This window comes from Labeo rohita, chromosome 3, assembly GCF_022985175.1.
Source record: "Labeo rohita strain BAU-BD-2019 chromosome 3, IGBB_LRoh.1.0, whole genome shotgun sequence".
Taxonomy (NCBI): domain Eukaryota; kingdom Metazoa; phylum Chordata; class Actinopteri; order Cypriniformes; family Cyprinidae; genus Labeo; species Labeo rohita.
The window spans coordinates 19,273,581-19,294,177 of NC_066871.1; the positions used below are offsets into that span (position 1 = coordinate 19,273,581).

At 37.8% G+C, this 20,597-nt stretch overlaps 3 protein-coding genes across 7 annotated transcripts; all 3 read right to left on the reverse strand.

Annotated features, from left to right (window-relative positions):
- Positions 1-582: 582 nt before the first annotated feature.
- prrg2 (proline rich Gla (G-carboxyglutamic acid) 2) lies at positions 583-4,143 on the reverse strand. 4 transcript variants are annotated; one of them, XM_051106807.1, is made up of 8 exons: positions 3,976-4,143; positions 3,674-3,771; positions 3,157-3,246; positions 2,583-2,746; positions 1,577-1,610; positions 1,155-1,284; positions 938-1,078; positions 583-849 (listed from the first exon to the last, which is right to left on the reverse strand). In XM_051106807.1, exons 3-8 carry the CDS (start codon positions 3,239-3,241, stop codon positions 810-812), a joined length of 594 nt encoding a protein of 197 aa, XP_050962764.1. In that variant the 5' UTR covers positions 3,242-3,246; positions 3,674-3,771; positions 3,976-4,143; the 3' UTR covers positions 583-809. The 4 variants fall into 4 exon arrangements, with proteins under 4 accessions (XP_050962764.1, XP_050962763.1, XP_050962760.1 ...); XM_051106806.1 differs by having other exon boundaries at positions 3,899-4,142; XM_051106803.1 differs by lacking the exon at positions 3,976-4,143 and adding an exon at positions 3,844-3,949 and having other exon boundaries at positions 3,674-3,755.
- Positions 4,144-5,149: 1,006 nt separating this feature from the next.
- rras (RAS related) lies at positions 5,150-11,818 on the reverse strand. 2 transcript variants are annotated; one of them, XM_051106809.1, is made up of 7 exons: positions 11,508-11,818; positions 11,119-11,212; positions 10,828-10,915; positions 10,408-10,510; positions 7,037-7,145; positions 6,833-6,951; positions 5,150-6,752 (listed from the first exon to the last, which is right to left on the reverse strand). In XM_051106809.1, exons 2-7 carry the CDS (start codon positions 11,200-11,202, stop codon positions 6,665-6,667), a joined length of 591 nt encoding a protein of 196 aa, XP_050962766.1. In that variant the 5' UTR covers positions 11,203-11,212; positions 11,508-11,818; the 3' UTR covers positions 5,150-6,664. The 2 variants fall into 2 exon arrangements, with proteins under 2 accessions (XP_050962766.1, XP_050962767.1); XM_051106810.1 differs by having other exon boundaries at positions 11,477-11,818.
- Positions 11,819-14,255: 2,437 nt separating this feature from the next.
- On the reverse strand, positions 14,256-17,221 carry si:ch211-195b15.8 (dual specificity protein phosphatase 16). The gene is made up of 5 exons (XM_051106888.1): positions 16,935-17,221; positions 16,617-16,757; positions 16,296-16,455; positions 15,902-16,025; positions 14,256-15,730 (listed from the first exon to the last, which is right to left on the reverse strand). The coding sequence occupies exons 2-5, from the start codon at positions 16,707-16,709 to the stop codon at positions 14,671-14,673; spliced, it is 1,437 nt and encodes a 478-aa protein (XP_050962845.1). The 5' UTR covers positions 16,710-16,757; positions 16,935-17,221; the 3' UTR covers positions 14,256-14,670.
- Positions 17,222-20,597: the final 3,376 nt, after the last annotated feature.

Sequence of the window (20,597 nt, forward strand, 5' to 3'; positions counted from 1 at the left end):
GTCACTCGACCGCGCGTTTTCTTCTTTTCCTATTCAGCTGTTGCGCCCCAAATATTTACATCACGGATAAACACACGGGACGGCACCTCCTCGTCTGAAACAAAGTGGCTTGTTGTGCCTATAGGTTTATTTAAATCCTTAAAGTTGTAAGAAATATACAAGGGACCCGTGCAATGCTTCAGTACCTCACATAAACGCTATTTAAAATAGCTATTTTCAGGTATTTAGCCGAGAAGACGCCATTTTTAAGAGTGGACTAACAGGCTCGCACACAGCCACACACATAAACATATCCACACACGCCCCCCCTCTGCCGACTCGCTTGTCACACTCTCACACATACGCAGTCTGTCTGGAAGTCTCGTACGTACTGCCGCCTTGTTACAGCACAGAGGCACTACTGAGTATCGGACGCTCTCTGTAGTACGGTCTGTGGCGGTGCGCACTGATACTGTGAAAGATAGAGGCGATGATAAATGACAACAGCGGCTTATGCAAATACTAGAATCGATTTGCGCGTCAAGCGCGCTGTTGCGTCACACAGTCGAATTAGCAATCAAACACAAGTTTATGTTTTATCTTTTTTATTAAGAATGAAAATTTCATTTAATAAAACTCTTTAAAAAACCTGATTTAAAACAACATTGACAGTACACTAAAACCTTAAAAAAATGCATAAAATAGGGTTAACTGCTGAACATGTAGCGTAAGTGTAATAAATTATCTACTTAGTGACGAAGCTACACTTTTTCACCAGCAAACCTTGTAGCACCCCTCCCCTCCCTTATTTAAAAACAACAACATCCGTATCACTCATCTCCTGTTTGTGGTGGCTCAGATGGACCTCCCCTGTAAAGAGAAAATATGCATATTTTAAAACACCACCTGCATCGCTTTTTTGTATACAATATCCAAACAAGTTGTTCAGAGCTCTTACCCGGTGTACGGTGGTGGAGGTGCATCATGCTGGCCGCTGTGGGCCAGAGCCTCGTTGTACGAGGGGAGACCTGGAGCTATGTTAGCCAAGGGCACAGATTCAGGTAGAGGCTGCCCATCCGCGCCCATGCGCACAGGAACGCTGTGAAGATCCAGAAGTGTGATATGGCTGCATAAAAGATATATTTCTATGATAATGATAGCGCGTGTTTGTTTACCTGCCCCCTCTTGAATTTTTGCCTCTGTTCTTGTAGCAATAAACGCCCAACACAATGGCTATAAGTGCTGTTACAGTAATAGCCACAATGCCGGCTACCAAACCAGACACATCCACTGGGGGCGAAGTCTCTGTGGAAAAAACAATCAGGTTATCATTCTGGTCAATTTAGTGATTTCATTTTTCCTTTTTGGATGAAATATTGAAAATACTGGCCACTATTTGTTGCATTTGCTTACGCTATGATGACAGTTAGACAACACTCTTAAAATTGAGGTTTCCAAAGCAGTGGCTTCAGTGCTATTAGAGACTTCACGTTGTCAGTTTCATTTGAAAACTTACTCCAAATGTTCGATGCCCATATCTTAAACTATATATATAAAATACATTCATGAAAAAAAAAAAAAAAAAAACAACCCATACCGTGACTGTTGACATAGGTTTTCCAAAATTGTTTCTGTTGGAAAACAGAATAAATAGCATTACGTAACAACACTAAAACATCCTGTTTTTTTGTTTTTTTTTTAACCCAAATACTGGGTTGAGCCTTTTGGATCATTTTATGGTGCTTGGGTAGGTTTTGTGTTACCCAGTTCCTGGGTCAGACGTAACCCAGCGGTTGAGCTATTTATCACAGTGATTTTACGTCCTCTTCAAGAGAGAGCAGTTCTAAGCCCCACTGAATTGATGCATTTCTTCGGTAAAATACTGAATTTGTGTACATTTTATTTTATCTATAGAATCAATACTGTGCTGTATATCGTTCAATTTTATGCAGAGCTACATACAGGTGTGTAGTGTGAATCACCGAAACGAGTGGCGCTTGATGTTTTGCATAAAATAAAAAATGTATTCATAAAGATACAGAATGTCAATACTTTGGATGTTCAAAAATGTCCTCAGAGCAGTTTACTGCTTTTTATGGTCAGGTTATGGAGGCAGTCACATGGAGTTTTCGGCTACAGAGACCTGTGTATTGCTTTTGCTTAATTTTTACTTCTAATGTTTGTTAAATTAGTTTATGTATAGGCAATATGTATGGGCTACGTATTAAAAATGATATAAACAATGCTGCAACTAATATAAATAAGGGAAAAAAAGGAAGTTATCTTGCAAAAAAAAAAAAGGGGTTGTGTAGAGTATTTCACAAAACTTTAGAGGATTTAAGTTAAAATGTAAACATTATTTCATGTGTGAAGTTTAAAAAAAAAAGCTAGTAAAAATAACCCATTTTCTGCATAAAATTAACCCAAAATGTGTCTTATATTTACCCAGACCTTTGGTTAAAAATAACCCAAACTGGGTTGTTTTTAACCCAGTGTTTTTTAGAGTGTACATCTTTATAAACCACTATTTTTATCTTATCACATAGCGACTATACCACACTTCTGTTGAGCTCACACGCTCTTGTATATTCTCTTTTTCTTACCGTCTGTGTGTCATCTTCAAACACCTCTCTGGCCTCTTCATATGAGCATATTTCCTCTATGCATTCTCTCTGTAGGTCATCAGGCACCACTAACTCAAAATCCCAACTGTTATACAACAGCTGACGGGAGAGAAATGAACCTGCCGACTTTTCTTCTAGGAACACTGAGGAACACAAAGGAATATGAATCATAATCAGTAACAACACAACACAAACATACATACATTTAATGATGTCTTTTTAAAGTCAGAAGGAACAGTGAAATATGTAAAAATGGCAATTAAATGACAGTTAACCATATCCAAAGATACAGTAGTTGAAAAAACAGAGCATTAAAAAAAAAAATTTATTACGTTGCATTCAGGATATGAAACATGTACCAATGTTTGCAATGCACCAAAAGCCCGATATAAATCAGACTGTGCAGAGGTCTGAATCTTTGATTTGAGCATAATGAGTGCAATGGGAGGTGGACCAACCAAAAAAAACACACCATGCCGATTAGCAACAAAAAGATAAACGCAAAGAATTTCAAACGCTGGCTATTAAAAAGTGTGTAGCTTTTCATGATTACCATCATTTCCATTGTAGAGCACTCTGCCCCAAACAAGATTCAGAAGGGAGAGCAGGCTGAAGCATATTGCTGCAAACCCCAGCATTGTACCTGTTCAAAGTAATATTAAGAATATAACAGATTAACAGGCTATTTAGGGTTAAAATATAAACAATACTAAAAGATATCGTCACAAAAATATTAAATTATACGGAAAATGCTTTTACAATGTCGTCCTCTATCGGTCATTGCACTTACTAAAAAGCAAATATTATCTTTATTAATAAAAAAGAAATGGGCCTACATATACATAAAATAGCCGTTTATTATCTTAGTTTCAACTATGCAACTTAAAGGGACCACACACTGACAAAATTGGTAGCAACACGAGGGAATGACTGACTTTTTTGTATTAAGAGTGCATATATCTGCCCATTAAATCTGAAATTAAGCTGAACCACAAAACGCACGACAGAAAGTAGAAAAGAAAGCAAAAGTCCCCTGCATGTAAAGAAAACATGGGTCACCGCCCGCTTACCTTGACACTCTTTTGTGCTCCGTACAAGGAAACTTCAGTAGAAAAATACTTCCAGATTTCTCCAGAGATTCCTGCCTTGATGCTGTAAATTATTACGGCTACAAATAAACAGTACAAATACAAAGAATTCACATATTCGACGCTTTTAATTGAAATTCTTCTATATTCACCTGTGTTCTCATTCACAGCGACATTATAACTCACGACATCACGTACGAGACATACCTGTTTGACAACATAGTTTACAGCCGCGAGCATTTGTAGGTGTGGCAGTGGGATGTGACGGAGTTTCGGTGACTTACCTGAACATCTCAGTAAACAAGGTGCTTTAATCACCCTCGATACTAAAAAAATCATTAGTATTCGTTAGTTTTAGTGTTGTAACCAAATGCTATGTATAAAGCAGTTTAATGTTCAAAAATGTCATTCATCATCTGTCATTTAAAACAAACAACGCTCCCCAGTGCACATTCAACAACTTCCGGTTTCAACAGTCTACTGCTCTTTGATTGGATAAACCTTCCTTTTCTAAGATTGTTATGAATGGAGCACTTCTTAGCAAGAGCCAGCCTAACAGCAGTTTTTAATTAAGTTATAAAAACTCAGTCGTACTGACGTGATATTGGTGTTACATGTGACCCTGGACCACTAAACCTTAAGTAGCGCGGGTTTATGTAGCAATAGCCAACAATACATGGGTCAAAATGATCGATTTTTTTTATGCCAAAAATCATTAGGACATTAAGTAAACATCATGTTCCATGATGACATTTTGTACATTTCCAACCGTAAAAATATCAAAACTTAATTTTTGATTAGTCATATGCATTGCTAAGATCTTAATTTGGACAACTTTAAAGGCTATTATTCAATATTTCGATTTGCTTGCACCCTCAGATTTTCTAAAAGTTGTATCTCGGCCAAATATTGTCCAATCCTTACAAACTATACATCAATGGAGAGCTTACTTATTCATTTAATTATAGTTTTGTGGTCCAAGGTCACATATTATAGCTTTTAAACGTGAGTGCGTTGAAAACGCTGCCACACTAGATATTTTGTGGGAAAACGGCGTCGTGTTAATGTTGTTTCTTCCCTCCGGTTGATTTCCTCCCAGCGATCAAAAATATTTCTCTCCTCACATGTGGGAATCATTTAGCAGCAATTCCTTGTAATACGCAGGGTAGTTTCTCTTATCTGATTGTTATGGGCCAATAAGAATAGAGAGTGTTAATTACAAATAGAGATGAAGAGAAATTACATGCAGCTAAACAGTCAGTAGGAAAAAAAACACAAAGCATTCATTTATTTATACTTTATTCATTCGAAGTGAATAAAGTTAATAATTCAATTTCATGATTTTAATCACCATTTCCTCATTCCTCAGCTTTAAGTATCTGAAGCCAAAAACGATAAGTGTGAAGACTGTTATGAATACTTGTAAAATGAATCACTCAACAATAAATCAGTCACCCATAAAGTCTTACATGACAATTTTTAATTGTGTACAAAAGAATATTGTTAGATTTAGATACAAAACTGGAAGATAAATGGTGTCTGATATTTCTCCAGAGCCAACAAAAACAGCTTAAATTAAAAAACTGAAATAATCAGACTTAAGACATGATATTGAAATGATATGAATGAGAATCATCCTATTATTGTGTAATTCTGCTAACATTGCAAATTAAATAGTGCTTTGTTGTTATTTGCAGCTGACAAACCTGTTCTACAACAGAATTTGCCACAGTTTGAAACAAAAAAATCCATATCCCTTGATTAAAGGCGGTGTAGCGACTCCCACGAGAGACGAGTATACCTTAAGAACAACTAGTGTGAAAAGGAAAAGCACCTAGTCTTGTTATATCCTCACCCTGAACGAGGTCGTTCTGCCTATTTACAGAGTGACTCATTCCCTTACAACACTGATTAATACCATGCTTTGTTAGTAAATTCATTTGGCAATTCACTTTTTCATCACTATCTACGAATGAAGGTGCAAAAATCACGAGCATGTCATATACAATAGCATGTGAACCTGGAGACAGACTGCCTTGTTCTGCATATACGCACAAATAGAAGTACCTTCAAATCCAAACTAAAACAAAATAAAAAAAAGATCAAAATAATCCCACAATAAAACCACACAATTTGTCCATTTTTAGTGTTAAACTACATTAGATAACTATTTACGATGACAAAGCTGGGTGTGCAAACATGTACAGTATAGCCTTTGGTTTGTATGAATACTAGCATTGCAGATACTGGACCCACTGTTTCCACGCTACCTAAAAATACTCAATTATTAAAACCACATCATGTCATCCCACATTGCTTTATCAAGAAGAAATTAATAAAAACAAGCTGGCTGAATATATTCTTGCCACTGATGGGAAGCAAGGTGTAGACTAGAGCAGCCATTTCAGTGCAGTCTCACTGACTAAATGAATCCCTCGAGAGAAGACAGGCTGAACAGAGCTCTGGGCTCCAATAAAATACTTTCTGACTTTTCTTTTTGAGTCAGGAACCCAATATGTGACATGCAAACGACATCGAGAGCTTCGTCAGCACGGCCTATGATCACTTATGTGGTTGTTTAAATATACGTTGTCTGTATTGTTGAAAAAAAATCTCTTTTGTGGCACACAATCAGTCTGCGATCTCATACTATGGTGGAAATAAACAAACACTGTGTTTAAATCTAAAATCGAGAGCATGATTTTACAATGCATGTGGACGAAATGCAAGAACTCCCTCTTTCCGACAGATTCACGGTTTGCTCTCATTTGATATAGCCTAGTTTCTTCTTGGAAACCAATTCATACATACATACTGTAAAAGCCACTAAAACACTGATGCATACAGTGCCATACACACACACACACACACAGACGCACGCACAAACACACGCATACACACTGTGTAGACATATAAGGCACCAGGCGTGAGAGTGAGGGCTTCAGTCTCCTAGGCAACAGTGCAGAGGGGCAGTCAGAGCAGGGTGCAGGGACAGCCACCACTCTTCTGCTTCCCCGCGTGATTAGCGGGGAGCGGTGGACTCTCCGTCTCCTGAAACTTCCTGAAGAAAGACGGTAATGCGAGTTCATCACAATGCACTACATTGTCAATCTTGTAAGAGAGCTTCTCTATTCCAAATACCTTATTGCTCGCACAACCTCCATGAAGGCTTCGTCCACATTGTGGCGGTTCTTAGCTGACGACTCCATATAGTGGATCCTGTTTTCTCGGGCAAACGACATGGCCTCATCTCTCGAGATCTAGATGAAAAACACATATGAATTGGCAGTCTATTTAAGGTTTTTTATTAAAAATTCACTCTTTTGTGTAACACGGAAATGTTACCACTCTCTGCTGGTCAAGATCTGATTTGTTGCCAACAAGAACCATAGGAAAGTCATCTCGATCCTTCACCCGCAATATCTGAGTGTGAAATTTCTGTATTTCATCATAACTGAAACAGAGAGAAAGAGACGAGTTTAGAATGACAAGTTTTTGCTCTAGGAGCACAAAAATAATACAGAGTTTATAAAATGTCATTATAATTGACCCTTTGCAAAAACCCACCCTCCTTGGTTACTGTTGCTATGTCCGACATACAATGGCACTCACATTACACATGTTAAAGGAACACTCCGCTTTTTTACAAAAAAAAGAAAGGCTCATTGTCCAACTCCCCTAGAGTTAAACAGTTGAGTTTTACCATTTTCAAATCCATTCAGCCGATCTCCGGGTCTGGCGGTAGCACTTTTAGCATAGCTTAGCATAGATGATTGAATCTGATTAGACCGATAGCATCTCGCTCAAAAATGACCTATTTTCCTATTTAAAACTTGACTCTTCTGTAGTTACATTGTGTACTAAGACCGACGGAAAATGAAAAGTTGCGATTGTCTAGACTGATGCGGCTAGGAACTATACTCTCATCTATACTCTCATTCCGCCGCAATAATCAAGGAACTTTACTGCCGTACCATAGGTGCAGCAGGCGCAATGATATTACGCAGCGCCTGAAAGTGACCGGTGTTGTGCCCAATTCTGACCCCCGCCAGATTACTATACTATTACTATTACTTGTATCGGTAGGTTTAGGGTTTGGTGTGGGGGATGGGGTTAGGATTAGGGGTGGGGTTAGGATTAGGCAATCAGGTAACGATTTCAACGAAAGGGGGTAATAATTTGGCAGGGGTCAAAAATGGGCACAACACTGGCACTGAGTTTGTGTAGATGCAGAGTTGCAGCCGGCAGAGTTGACAGCTGCGTAATATCATTGCGCCTGCTGCACCCATGGTACTGCAGTAAAGTTCCTTGATTATTGCGCCGGAACGAGAGTATAGTTCCTAGCCATATCGACCTAGAAAATCACAACTTTTCATTTTTCATCCATCTTTGTACATGATGTAACTACAGAAGAGTCAAGTTTTAAATAGGAAAAATATTGAAAGTCTTCGGTCATTTTTGAGTGAGATGCTAACGGTCTAATCAGATTCAATGATCTATGCTAAGCTATGCTAAAAGTGCTATCTCCACACCCGGAGATCGGCTGAATGGATTCAAAACAGGAGAAGTCGACTGTTTAACTCAAGGGAGTTGGACAATGAGCCTATTTTCAAAAAAAAAAAAGTGGAGTGTTCCTTTAACACAGTGGGGGAAAAAACAAAAAACAAAACAAAACAAAAAAAAAGCAGAGCAAAGAGGAAACTGACAACACACCGACAGACAAGACAGAGCAGGTTTCTTCTGGTATGAAACAAGGTCTCAGCTTTAAAATGTTTCATTTTATGAAAAACTGAAACAGTTTTGTGGCTCTTTAATGTGTTGTGACAGATCACTGTATTGCCTTATTAGATCAATCGACACGTGAATCGATCGTTTTTTCTTCTTCACTTAAAACACGAAAAAACATGAATGAACATCAGTTTCGTAAAAGGTTTAGACTAGTCTTAAAAGTTAGTCATCTAATTTTTTTCTTCAAGACTGGTCAAAATGTTTAAAATTTGGTTTCATAAAAACTTGAATCCAAAATATATGACTTATTACCCCTTAGTTAACTGCTAGTTGGTCAAACTAGTTCTTAAGACACTGTCCTAACATAGAGGCTAAGTTTATGCAACTGGCCCCAGAACGTATTTTATTTCAACCACAGAAAGACATAAATAGACACCATTTTTCAAGCTGAAGTCCACCAAAGTTAATTTACTCTCCTGTCTGATTTGTTTGTCGGACAGAATGCCGTATTTTGCGCTATGATTGGTCAGATCGCCTGTCAATCAAACTGTTCGCGAAGCATAAATTGGAATCACCTTCAACAGTAGCCTGTACATTTAAATGACAACAGACAAAAATTAAAATAAAAAAACTCTTCTATGAGTGTTATCATTGCTAACAAAACATAACTGAAATTACGTGAAATATTTTCCTGAGCTGAAATAAAAGTGACTAGATAATTAGGAAAACCTACTAGGAAAAAGTGACTACTCTAAAACTAAAATAAATGGCAAGTTAAATGTAAACAAATTAGTTCGAGTTTAAGGTTTGAACACATGGTATATTATATATATGGTTTTTTAATAAAACAATGTCACTTAACAGCAGTAAGACTAGACTGTGCTAAGATTTTTAACATCATTAAATATTTCTTAATTATACTAGTTAACACATTATATCAGTCCTAAAATACAAAAAAATTAAATTAAAATAATGAAACATAAAACTAAATCTAAACTGAACTGAAGAAAAATCTATATATTCAAAATCTTCTTAAAGGTCCACTGCAGTGCACTAAAACACGCAGCATTATTCTACGCGTTAGGGTAATTTTGACTGATTTATGAGGACAAAACAACACTACTGACTATTTTTTTTAAAAGGGGGCGGCACTGTATAATCGGTCCCGCCTCTTTTTTTTTTTTAAATAGCCAATCGTGTTTTGTTTATCACAGCTTGGCCAAGAGCAGTTGAGCTCAGTAAAGCCACATTTGACAGCGTATGGAAGCCACAATCTCATCCATATCGCTATAAAATACAGCATTCTGTGTAGAATTCAAATGTGCCTGCTGTGTTCCGTGATCTATGCGATTCACACACGATCCGCTCCGTGCTATCACGTCTCTAAAAGGGAGCAGACTGTGTGCGTGCTGCAGCGGTTCATGTGACAGCGTGAAACCAGACTTTTTTCACACCAATGAAAATCATATTTAGCTTCACTGTCTGTTTATAGTGTAGAGGGCGAGACTCTTCGGATTCTAGAGAGCAATTGATTGGACAGAAAGTTTGATGAGAAGCTGAAGTGCAGGGTGATGTCATCAAAATTGTAGAATGCTTCAAGTTTTGAATTCTTGCATCTTGTAAATGTGAATTTTGTCTCGCTAAGGCTATATTTATACATATTTCTTCTATAAGCCAAACTTCAAGTTTAATTTCTTGGGGACTTTAACTCCAGATTGCCATTTACACCTATAAAAATATTTAGGTAGACAATCTGGAAAACAGCTGTCACATCTGTAAGAAACCAGTTAAGTTATTGAGGTTCACCTGATGATGTGAGCACTCATAGCACTCTTATTCTCATCATAAACACATTCTGTGGTTTTCTTTTTTAACACACACACAGCCACAAACACACTCTCTGTTCTCGTCACACAGAAAGGTTAGGAACTATCTATTCCCCTTCCCCTCTCACACACAGAGACAAACATACTCTGGAAAACACCTACCTGCCACTATCATTAAGAGCAAACACCAATAAGAAACCCTCTCCGGAGCGCATGTACTGCTCTCTCATCGCTCCGAACTCCTCTTGTCCTGCTGTGTCAAGGACTGACGGACAGGCAAACGACACAAAAACACAAATGAATAGAGGGGGATATGCAAGACGAGCTCATACAAACATTTTGTGTACCCGAATGCAATTCATAACTGACTGACACAAAAACTTGCTTTAAAAAACTTTGCTTTAAGCACAGCTGGCATGATGTGGTACTGACAGCAAGTCAAAACAAAACCTGGGCAGGAACCTGTAGTCAGCAATGAATCATACTGATGCAACTCTGACCAAAATCTCCCTTCTGAGGGAACCTGTGGAGCTTTTTTAACACTCATTCCTTCCTATAAAGAGCACATTAATTCCAACATACTGTCTAATCTTGTCTCCTTTCCATCCACGTTGCAGTTTTTAGTGTACGAGTCTTCAATGGTCGGGTCATAGTCAGACACGAAGTATGACTGCGAAAGAAAACAAAGAAAACATTTTGGTTGTTCACCAACTCCTCAGCAAGGGCTTTAACATGAAGGAACATGCAGAGGAAAGCCCACTGCACTCTGAACTTAACACAGCTCTTACAACACACCCACAGTAACACTTACCGCAAGACTTGCGCCATAAATTCATCTTAATTTAACACAAAAGTCCTCGAAAACACACTTACCTGAATGAACTGAATAGTGAGGGCGCTTTTCCCCACACCTCCACCGCCCACGACCACCAACTTATATCTTTCTTCAGTTGACATGGTCCTACTCCTGCAAATATGAAACATTAGGTAATAAAAACACGATTCGTGTCTTCCCATTCGATTTACACTGTTTTGCAAGGAATAACGTTGCTCCATCGAGCATAAAGATTTAAGACCGTACAAGGCCTGGCATCGCTGATAAACCTCTACAGTAAGCTACAATGTTACAGATTTTAGGCGAGTATGTATCATAATCCAATCTCAAGGGTTCAATCTGTACAACACTATAGCGTTTACAGATTGATAACTTAAGAGGAAATTAAACAAATACCGTGCTGGTCTGGTCAATGATCGCCGATTACCTTTCTTCCGCAGCCGCCTTGAGTAAATTAGCCTTCTTGTGGCAAGTTAGCGACTCGAAAGTCAGACAACTTAGTCCACTGCCAACCCGCGAATACTCTGACAACTTTAATAGACTATATCCGCAAGATTTAGCCTACAAATGCTCCCTTCGTACAGGCGATACAACCATCTTGCTTAGGGAGATAAAAAACGAATTCCAGGCTTAAAGGAATGTCCGCCCTCTGGATTTTTCTTGGTGATTTCTGGACTCTCTCTTGCTTCCGATAGCTTTTTTTTTTCATGACCAGGGGCAACTTTTTTCGTCTTGAGTGTATCTCATACGTACGCCTGAAATGGGCGTGGCTTTCGTCGTTGTTTTTCTCATCAAACGAATCGTTTCGTAACCGGTGAGCCTTGGCGAGTTCTGATTGGCTGACGCGCATGATTCGATGAACGATTCTTCTGTTACTACGCTTGCATTTCCGCAATAGAAGGCAGGCTATATGATAAATGTGTAATTCGAGCGTAGTCTTTTCCATATTTGGCAAAGGGCCTGATTTGTCTGCGTTACTGTAGATTTTTACATAGAGCCTTAATCAGCATTCATTGTTCGTTTTTAATTCAGCTCATGATTTAATTTTATTACTAAAAGGCAAATGAGGAATAATACAATAGTATGTAATAAAACATTTTAAAAACGCAGCATCGAGATAATCTAATGATTTGTATCTCGTTTATTTATTTCATAAATGGTGCTTTTCCTTTCTAGTACTATACTATGTACATATGCATTTGTTCTCATGTGTGATCCTGGACCACAAAACCAATAATACTTTGTGTAGGTCAAAATTATCGAGTTTTCTTTTATGCCAAAAATCATTACGTAAGGATCACGTTGCATTACAGTTCCTACTGTAAATATATCAAAACTTAATTTTTGGTTAGTAATATGCATTGCTAAGAATTTCATTTGGACAACGTTAAAGGTGAATTTCTCAATATTTTGATTTTTTCGCACCCTCAGATTTCAGATATTTAAACAGTTGTACCTTAGCCAAACATTGTCCTATCCTAACAAACCATACATCAGTGGAAAGCTTATTTATTTCAGATGATCTAGGCCTATATATCTCAATTCCAAAAAATGGTCCCTTATGACTGGTTTTGTGCTCCAGGGTCACATATATTCGTTTGTGATACTTTGGCAATAATAAAACTATAAACCTAATGTTTGCATAATCATTGTGGATGCTGGATCACTTGCCGTGTATTAAACGAAAACCTCCCAGGATGTGACTAACTGCATGGGTAGTAAAATGTTTTTAGAGACACCCACTAGGTAATGTCTGCCTTACTTTTTTTTGGGAAGCGTTACTTCTCATCATTGTGACTAAACCGAAGGGAGTACATTTCAGCTGCAATAAATTCTCGCAACTTAAAAAAAGCCCAATGTATCATCATAAGGATGTTTATTACTAAGTGTTTTCTTAAAGGAACAGTTCACCCAAACATTAACATTAGCTGAAAATGTGCTCTCCCTCAGGCCATCTGAGATGTAGATGAGTTGGTTTTTTCATCAGAACCGATTTGCAGAAACTTAGATCCTCTGCAGTGAATGGGTGCCATCGGAATGAGAATTCAAACTGTTCAAACAAATCACAATAATCCACAAGTGATCCACACAGCTCCAGTCTATCACCAAATATCATATAAAGCAAAAAGCTGCTTGTATGTAATAAACAAATTAAAGTTTTTAACTTATAACCATTGTTCTGGCTAAAATAAGAGACCGCTAATTATGATTATGCTTTCTCCAATGAAAAAAGTCTCGCCTGAATCAAGAGAAAAATATGCACTGATTATAAACACACAAGTTTTCATTTTACAAGACAAAAATTCACTGCATTAGTAAGCAAGTGATGTAATGCTAAATTTCTCCAAATCTATTCCACTGAAGTAACAAACTCATCTACACTGTAAAATACAATTTGTTGAGTCAACTTAAAATAATTTGTAACCTGGCTGCCTTAAAATTTTAAGTTCAGTCAACTCAAAAAAAAGTTTATTCAACTTTGAATGTTAAATTATACTAAGTGACAACTTAGATATTTGAGTTGAATCAACTTAAAATTTTAAGGCAGCTGGGTTACTTACCCATCTGTTAAGTTTAGCAAACACAAATATCTAAGTTGTTACTTAGTACAACTTAACATTTCAAGTTGACTGAACTTATTTTAGTTGACTGAACTTAAAATTTTAAGGCAGCAGGGTAACATATTATTTTAAGCTGACTCAACAAATCGTGTTTATAATTTTTTACAGTGTACATCTAGGATAGCCTGAGGGTGAGTAAATTTTCAGTCGTTTTTCATTTTTGTGTGAACTGTTCTTCTAGGCATTGCCCTGTTGATCAACTGGCGCTGAAATTTCCAGCAAAATTTTTTTACTATTATTTTATTATCCAAGTGCGAGTTTGTAATTTGTAAATTTTATAGGTCTGGCTTCCGGCCTCATCCGCATCCAGCTGTTTTTGCTGCTTGACATTGCAAAATGGTGCATCTTACCATATTATTTTAATGTATTATATTAATTAACACACGGTTTTACTGTTTACTGGACGTTGTTATTCTTCATGTTATTTCCTTATAGCAGATAATGGACCAGAAGTCTTACCCATAGGCTTACTTCCACATTAAAGAAAAAGGTGGATACAATTCACCAAACAGTTACTAAAATAACACTAAAATAAAAGAGACAATGAGACAGAATAAAATAATCGTCTTTAATGAACACTGTTTTCAATACAAGCTATAGTGTTAAAATTCCACCTGCAAAATACCCCTTTATAAATAACAATTATCATTGTATTTCAATAAATAAAGTCACAGGCAAGCTGTGCATTATAATAGAACAAATCGCATGTGTTTTCTTGCAGACATTCAGTCATTTATCCACATATCACCAGTTCATCAGATGACGTGAGTCTCTCAAATAGTCTTGGAGGAACATGCAATGTTTTATTAAATAAATAAGTGAATTCACACACTCATACATATGCTTTTTCACTCAGAGCAACGTTGTCTTCATTTAGGTTCCTTCAGATCGTTAGCGAGATACAGTGAGTGTACAATCCTTCTTTACACCTGTATCTTTAAATAGCGCAGTCCATATAACCAGATCTCTTCAACATCTGTATGGCAAAGCAGCCTGTCCCACTTTAATACGCGGGCCGAGTAAGACCCCAAGCAGCATGCGTTCACCCCAGTCCAGTATTTTGTTGACTGTAAGACTGACCGGAGACAAGGGGCTCTGGTCTCCAACCATACCCTCCACTGCTTCCACACCACCAGTAACCTCCTTCTCGAAAAGCTCCTGCGGGGAGGTTACAATACCACATGATCCCTGGGTCTGCCTGTGCGATCTTGTGCCTGAATGCTTCAGTTGGTTTGTTTTTTGTTGCTCCGCATTTGCTCTGCTGTTTAGTTTACTCTTTCGTCTTTGTGATTTTGAGCAGCTGAGTCTAGCTGATGCCTCCTCACTGACAAACCCATTTGGTTCTGCTCTGGTTTCAGATGCTGTCGGCTCCATATTGACTCTGCCCAGGTCCTCTAACGCCCCCGTCTGATCAACTGAGGAACTGCTCTGTTTCAGCTCACAGCTGTTCACTGACGACACCTTCTGGTGACTCTGAGGAACTGCACTCACTGGTGTAAGGGAAAGAGTAAGGCTTTTGCGTTTCTCCGCTAGTGACGGAATCTGAAGGTGAGTAGGCTTAGGTAAGCTGGACTTTGGTGCATCCTGTTGTGTCTGAGAAGTGACGTTGACTGGTCTTTGTACCTCTGTGGGATTCGTGCGGAGAGTGAGCGCCCCGAGCTTGTCTGAAAGGGATAAGGTAAACTCTGGCTTCATCGCCTCACAGCGCTGGGCTCGGCTTGGAATATTTTCCATTTGGTTGTTCTTGTTCTCACAGTGCACGTTTGCTTTGGAATCCTCAGTACATCCATTAATAATACAGTTGTTGTCCATGTTCTGCAGGTTTAGATTAGCTAACAGTGCCACTGTGGAACTGCTGCTGTTTTTTATTTCATTGGCAGGCTGTGGGCAGTTATCCAAAGGTTTTACTGACTGCTGAGCATGAAAGTTCGTGTTGTTATTAGTCAAAGAAAGCGTTCCCTGGAAGAGCTGCAGCTGTCCCAAGAAGTTAAAGTTGGGTGAAATTGTAGGTCTGCGTTCTTTCACAAACCTAAAAAAAATCAGATAATTAACTTATTTGAATCATCTGCATTTTTTATTAAAAGAAAAAAAAAAACAATGAAGCAATGATGCAGAAAAAAAACAACAACAATTCTTTCATCCCCAGTTTCATAACTTTTTACGTAGAAAATGTACATAGGAAACAACACATGCACATTACCTGTATGCATGATCCAGATCCATTTTTAGGCTATACATGACGTAGGCCACAGCAAGCGCTGGAGACCGAGAGATTCCTGCAGCACAGTGGACCAGGACTGAGCAGCCAAGTGACATGGCCCCATCTGAAACAGTTCATTTGATTTAATTAAAAGATATTGCATATACACTAAAACCTATTTTAAAACATAGTGTATGTGCAGGATTTTCTACCAGATGCATAAACATAATCCTTTTTTTTTTTTAAACTTAGCCTCATATTATGTTTTTTACACAGACAAAACAAATCCATTGCCATAGTCATGGTTCTATGCATGTATGCTACTATTAATGATGTAATGCAATTGGGATGCAAATGCAGGCTGATGTAAGCAGTGGGATTCCGGGTCTCTCACCAATGAAGTGCAACGCCTGAGGGATCCAAGGAAGCAGGTCATCCCGCAGGGAGTCGTCTATTGGGATACGAAGGTACTGGGACTGGGGTAGAAATGAAGGTTGGGGGCAGCATCTGCTCACACTTAGTACGTATGAAATGCCTCGGTCAGACAAACCATCCTGTTGGTAGGAATAGCGGGTGAAAGGTGAGAAAGTAACTTGAATGTTCTGCAAAACACTGACTAGACTAGCATATGCAAATAAACTGTGTAGCAATATAATTTTAATATGGTTTAGGGATGATTATGCAAGATAAATCATTAGAGAATTTGTAAATATACCTGCGTTACGTCAGTCTCTGCACCAAGGTAGAGATGCGGCAGAATACGCGACAACGGCGGCCGCTCGGACTGACTGTCCCTGTAGTAGACCATCTCTTGATTTGTTTAATGTTTCTTTTATATATTTTATAACCCGAAAACCTACGGAGACAAAAAATACACTGAAAATTACTGTCTGAGTCTATGACGCAATGAACACACACATGCACAATACTCAAAACAGGCCTCTGAAATGATTTAAAGTTTTCAGGAATTGCATTTAACAAGGGTAATTTGCAAGTTAGGCTTATTCGCAAGAAACTACAAACTGGTACTCACCAGTCCAGTCAGTTTAGAGATTAGCAGAGTGCGCAGGAAATCAAAAAACGTTGAAAAAGTCCAACGAAGCTGAACGTTGTAAACAGCACAAACAAGAGGAAGCACACACCGCTTGAAGTATGTATGTGTTTGAATATAAACAGTCCCTCGATCTCTGGTCTCGGTAGTTGTGCTCCCGTGCTCCTCTCCGTTCTGTCTGCGCCTCTAACATTATTTGTTGTTGTATGTCTATACCTGCTCGAGGGAGGAAAAAGATGAGGTCATCCCGTTTCCAGCAGCTAAGAATAGTACAGTTCTATGTGATGTCATTTTCAGCCAATCGGCGCGCAGGGTTGCTCTTTGACGCGCGCGCGGGCACGTTCTGTTTGTTCGCCATCATCAATTTGCCCTGAAGACCTCGGCGTTTTTATTGTGATGAATCGTGTTTTACTCCCTGTAGCTTTTCAGACAGAAACACGCCGCTTTCAGTTGCAAATCGAGTGCGTGTGATCCGTCAAAACAGACTCTTCTGTCCTTGTAGATGTTTTTGGAAGCCAGCTCGTGTGCAGAGTCCCATGTGAGCAGTGTTTCTCTTGTAAACAAAATATATTATTCAGGACGCTTAGTTCACTGGTCCACGTTCACTTATTGATATCATTTTATACTGTCATACGCGATGCACTGCACCACAGACATTACGTTATATTTCTGTTTCAATGATGTAATGTGTTTTTTCAGATTGTAGCACTATATTAATTTTATTGCTAGCGCTACAATGGCTGCAAAACACAAATTCAACTGCAACACTTGAGATACCAAAACCCCCCAAAACAATAGAAATCATCAGAATTTGTAATGTTTACTGGTTTAAATGGAAACGGTAATTGTCTCTACTAGTAGTTTGTCGCCTTCTATTGGTGGTTTGTTAAAACCACTAAATCCTAATGGAAAACGTCACAAAACACACTACAGGAAACAATTTTTTTTAATGGTTAAAAGTTGATGGTTTGTAATATTTGTAATGTAAACTACCACAGAACCATTTCTGTGATGGTCTCTATTGTTTTTTTCCCTGCAGGGTAGATTTACCGCTCCCACGATAGTTAATTGACATGAGCAACTTACCTCAGACGAGCTATAACAGTCCAGTAATTTTCCATGTTTTGATGCCGGAGCAGGGATGTAAGTTATACAAGAATATCTCAGATTGAGCGATTGAGGTGTTGTGTTGCTGGATGTAATAATGAACATAGTGGTCGTCATTTACTCCCGACATCTGAGCCTCTGAAGATGCAGTAGATTATGTTTGTTCGTGAAGGGAATGCACCTCCTGATCTACATATATCCGTCTGTGTTCGCGCGAATCATTCGTGATCCAGCTTCACTTACAGCAGAAGTGCATATAAGGGTTTCTTTTTTTTTATGAATCTTTGCGATCACCTTTCCTTATAACGTGGTAGTTAGTAAGTTTAGCGGCTAAATCCGGCTAAAGTAAGCAGCAGTGTTGCCAACTATTTTCAATGGAAAGTAGCTAAACCCCACTTGAAAAGTCGTCAAATGTCGCTAAATTACGTCATACGCTCATTAGCATATTAGCTCATTAGTGTACGTCGTATTGTCTTGCGTCTCTGTGCTCACATACTGTTATTTAATGCAGCCAAATTCAATGAAACTGTTTTCATTTATATATTTCATAGATATATTGATATATTTTACGGTTTCTTTTGTCAGACAACGGGGTAAATATGAAATAGTGACTGAAACGCGGCCCATTAGGACTACATAACCAGATATTTATCTACACTAAAATCTTGATTCATAATCACGACATTGTCTAATGAAATAAAATACACATACGATTAAGACAATGGCTGTGCTGTGATTTCGGCTATACTTGCATGTAAAATAGAGTTAGAAGCATCAGAATATCTTTTTTTATCTGAAAGTGCTGCTTCTCTGCCGCTCACTGAACAGAGCAGACGCAGAAAGAGAGAGAGGGAGAGCGCGCGCGCTGGGAAAGCACAACTTTGCGCTCGTGCGGCAGTACCAGAGAGTCTCATAAACTAAATAAGGTTGCTCCAAGAAGTCGCTAGATGTGTCGCTAGGCGCTTTTTCGAAAAAAAAGTCGCCAGGGGGGTCTGAAAAGTCGCTAAATCTAGCGACAAAGTCGCCAAGTTCGCAACACTGGTAAGCAGGCTCATCTCTCCACAGAGAGAAGAGAGGGGCGGGGTGAGCAGAGCTCATTTGCATTTAAAGGAACAACCCCTTAGAATGAGATGATTTTTGCAGAGCTGATTTTGACAAGGTAAAAAGGGTGTTGTTTTACAAAACCATTGAGAATTTTTAATCAAAGTATATTATAGACTTTTCATTAAGACCCTAAAGAATCATATCAACTTGTGGAAAATGGGCATCCAATGACCCCTTTAATAAATACTGTAATAAATGCATTGTTTAGTATTCGTTCGTATTAGTTAATATATTAATATTAACAAATGACATTTTACTGTAAAGTGTTGACGAAATTTTAAAGACATTGTCTTGAAAATCCTGCATAATAGTTTCCTGGATAGATGAATAATATACACTAAACGTACAGGCCCACCTAATCATGAATTTGCTGTATTTTTACTTTGTATTTTTCACAGTATAAATGATCATATTTAGGGGGTCCAAAAATATAATTCATTCTGTGAAACAAATATAAGACATATAAAATATTGAAATATTTTTTAATAAAGCAGACATCACATTTTTTCCAACCATGGCTGTCATAAAATAATTTTCAATAATAAAATAGTAACACTTTACAGTAAGGTTCATTAGTTAACATGAACTAAGAATGAACAATACTTCTACAGCATTTATTCATCTTAATTTCCACATTTACTAATGCATTATTAAAATTATGTGCGTTTGTTAACATTAATGCACTGTGAACTTGAACACACAATGACTGACTGTATTTTTATTAACATTAACAAAGATTAATAAATATTGTAAAAAATGTATTGTTCATTATTCATGTTAGTTAATCCATTAATGTTAACTAATGACACCTTATTGTAAAGTGTTACCAAATATTCATTTTCTATAAAGCTGACACTGTATTTTTTTTTTTTTTTAACCCACCATTAGAGTACTGTCAGATGTATAAACCTTAATAAAAAAAAATGTCTGTCTACATATGTGACCCTGGACCACAAAACCAGGTGCAAGTAGCACAGGTTTATTTGTAGCAATAGCCAAAACTATGGGTCAAAAATATTGATTTTTCTTTTATGCCAAAAATCATTAGGATATTAAGTAAATATCATGTTCCATGAAGATATTTCTTAACAGAAATATATCAAAACCTAATTTTTGATTAGTTATATGCATAGCTAAGAACTTCATTTAGACAACTTTAAAGGTGATTTTCTCAGTATTTATATTTTTTTGCACCCTCAGATTCCATAAATTCAAATAGTTGTCCTACCTTAACAAACCACAGTGATGATATATAAAACTCAATTTAAAAAATAAAATAAAATTTCCAATCAAAATGAAATAATGTCAAACCCTTTGCCCACTTTCCATCTCGAGCCTATACCTTGTTGTTCTGAGAGATGATGAGCTATTTTGTGCTTTGTGCATGTGTGAGATTCATCTATCAGCCCACCTAATCTCTGCGGCCATCCTTAC

What these genes read in the sequence shown, in the direction of transcription:
- rras (XM_051106809.1), bottom strand. Translation starts at nt 11,202, where the DNA reads ATGTCAACTGAAGAAAGATATAAGTTGGTGGTCGTGGGCGGTGGAGGT. An exon ending in TCACTATTCAGTTCATTCAG is followed by an intron (nt 10,916 to 11,118) that starts GTAAGTGTGTTT and finishes TTTCTTTCGCAG; the next exon opens with TCATACTTCGTGTCTGACTA. An exon ending in GCTCTTAATGATAGTGGCAG is followed by an intron (nt 7,146 to 10,407) that starts GTAGGTGTTTTC and finishes TCTCTGTTTCAG; the next exon opens with TTATGATGAAATACAGAAAT.
- si:ch211-195b15.8 (XM_051106888.1), bottom strand. Translation starts at nt 16,709, where the DNA reads ATGGTCTACTACAGGGACAGTCAGTCCGAGCGGCCGCCGTTGTCGCGT. An exon ending in CAGAGACTGACGTAACGCAG is followed by an intron (nt 16,456 to 16,616) that starts GTATATTTACAA and finishes TCCTACCAACAG; the next exon opens with GATGGTTTGTCTGACCGAGG. An exon ending in GATCTGGATCATGCATACAG is followed by an intron (nt 15,731 to 15,901) that starts GTAATGTGCATG and finishes GATTTTTTTTAG; the next exon opens with GTTTGTGAAAGAACGCAGAC.
- prrg2 (XM_051106807.1), bottom strand. Translation starts at nt 3,241, where the DNA reads ATGCTGGGGTTTGCAGCAATATGCTTCAGCCTGCTCTCCCTTCTGAAT. An exon ending in AACCTATGTCAACAGTCACG is followed by an intron (nt 1,285 to 1,576) that starts GTATGGGTTGTT and finishes TTTTTTCCACAG; the next exon opens with AGACTTCGCCCCCAGTGGAT. An exon ending in AAAAATTCAAGAGGGGGCAG is followed by an intron (nt 1,079 to 1,154) that starts GTAAACAAACAC and finishes GGATCTTCACAG; the next exon opens with CGTTCCTGTGCGCATGGGCG.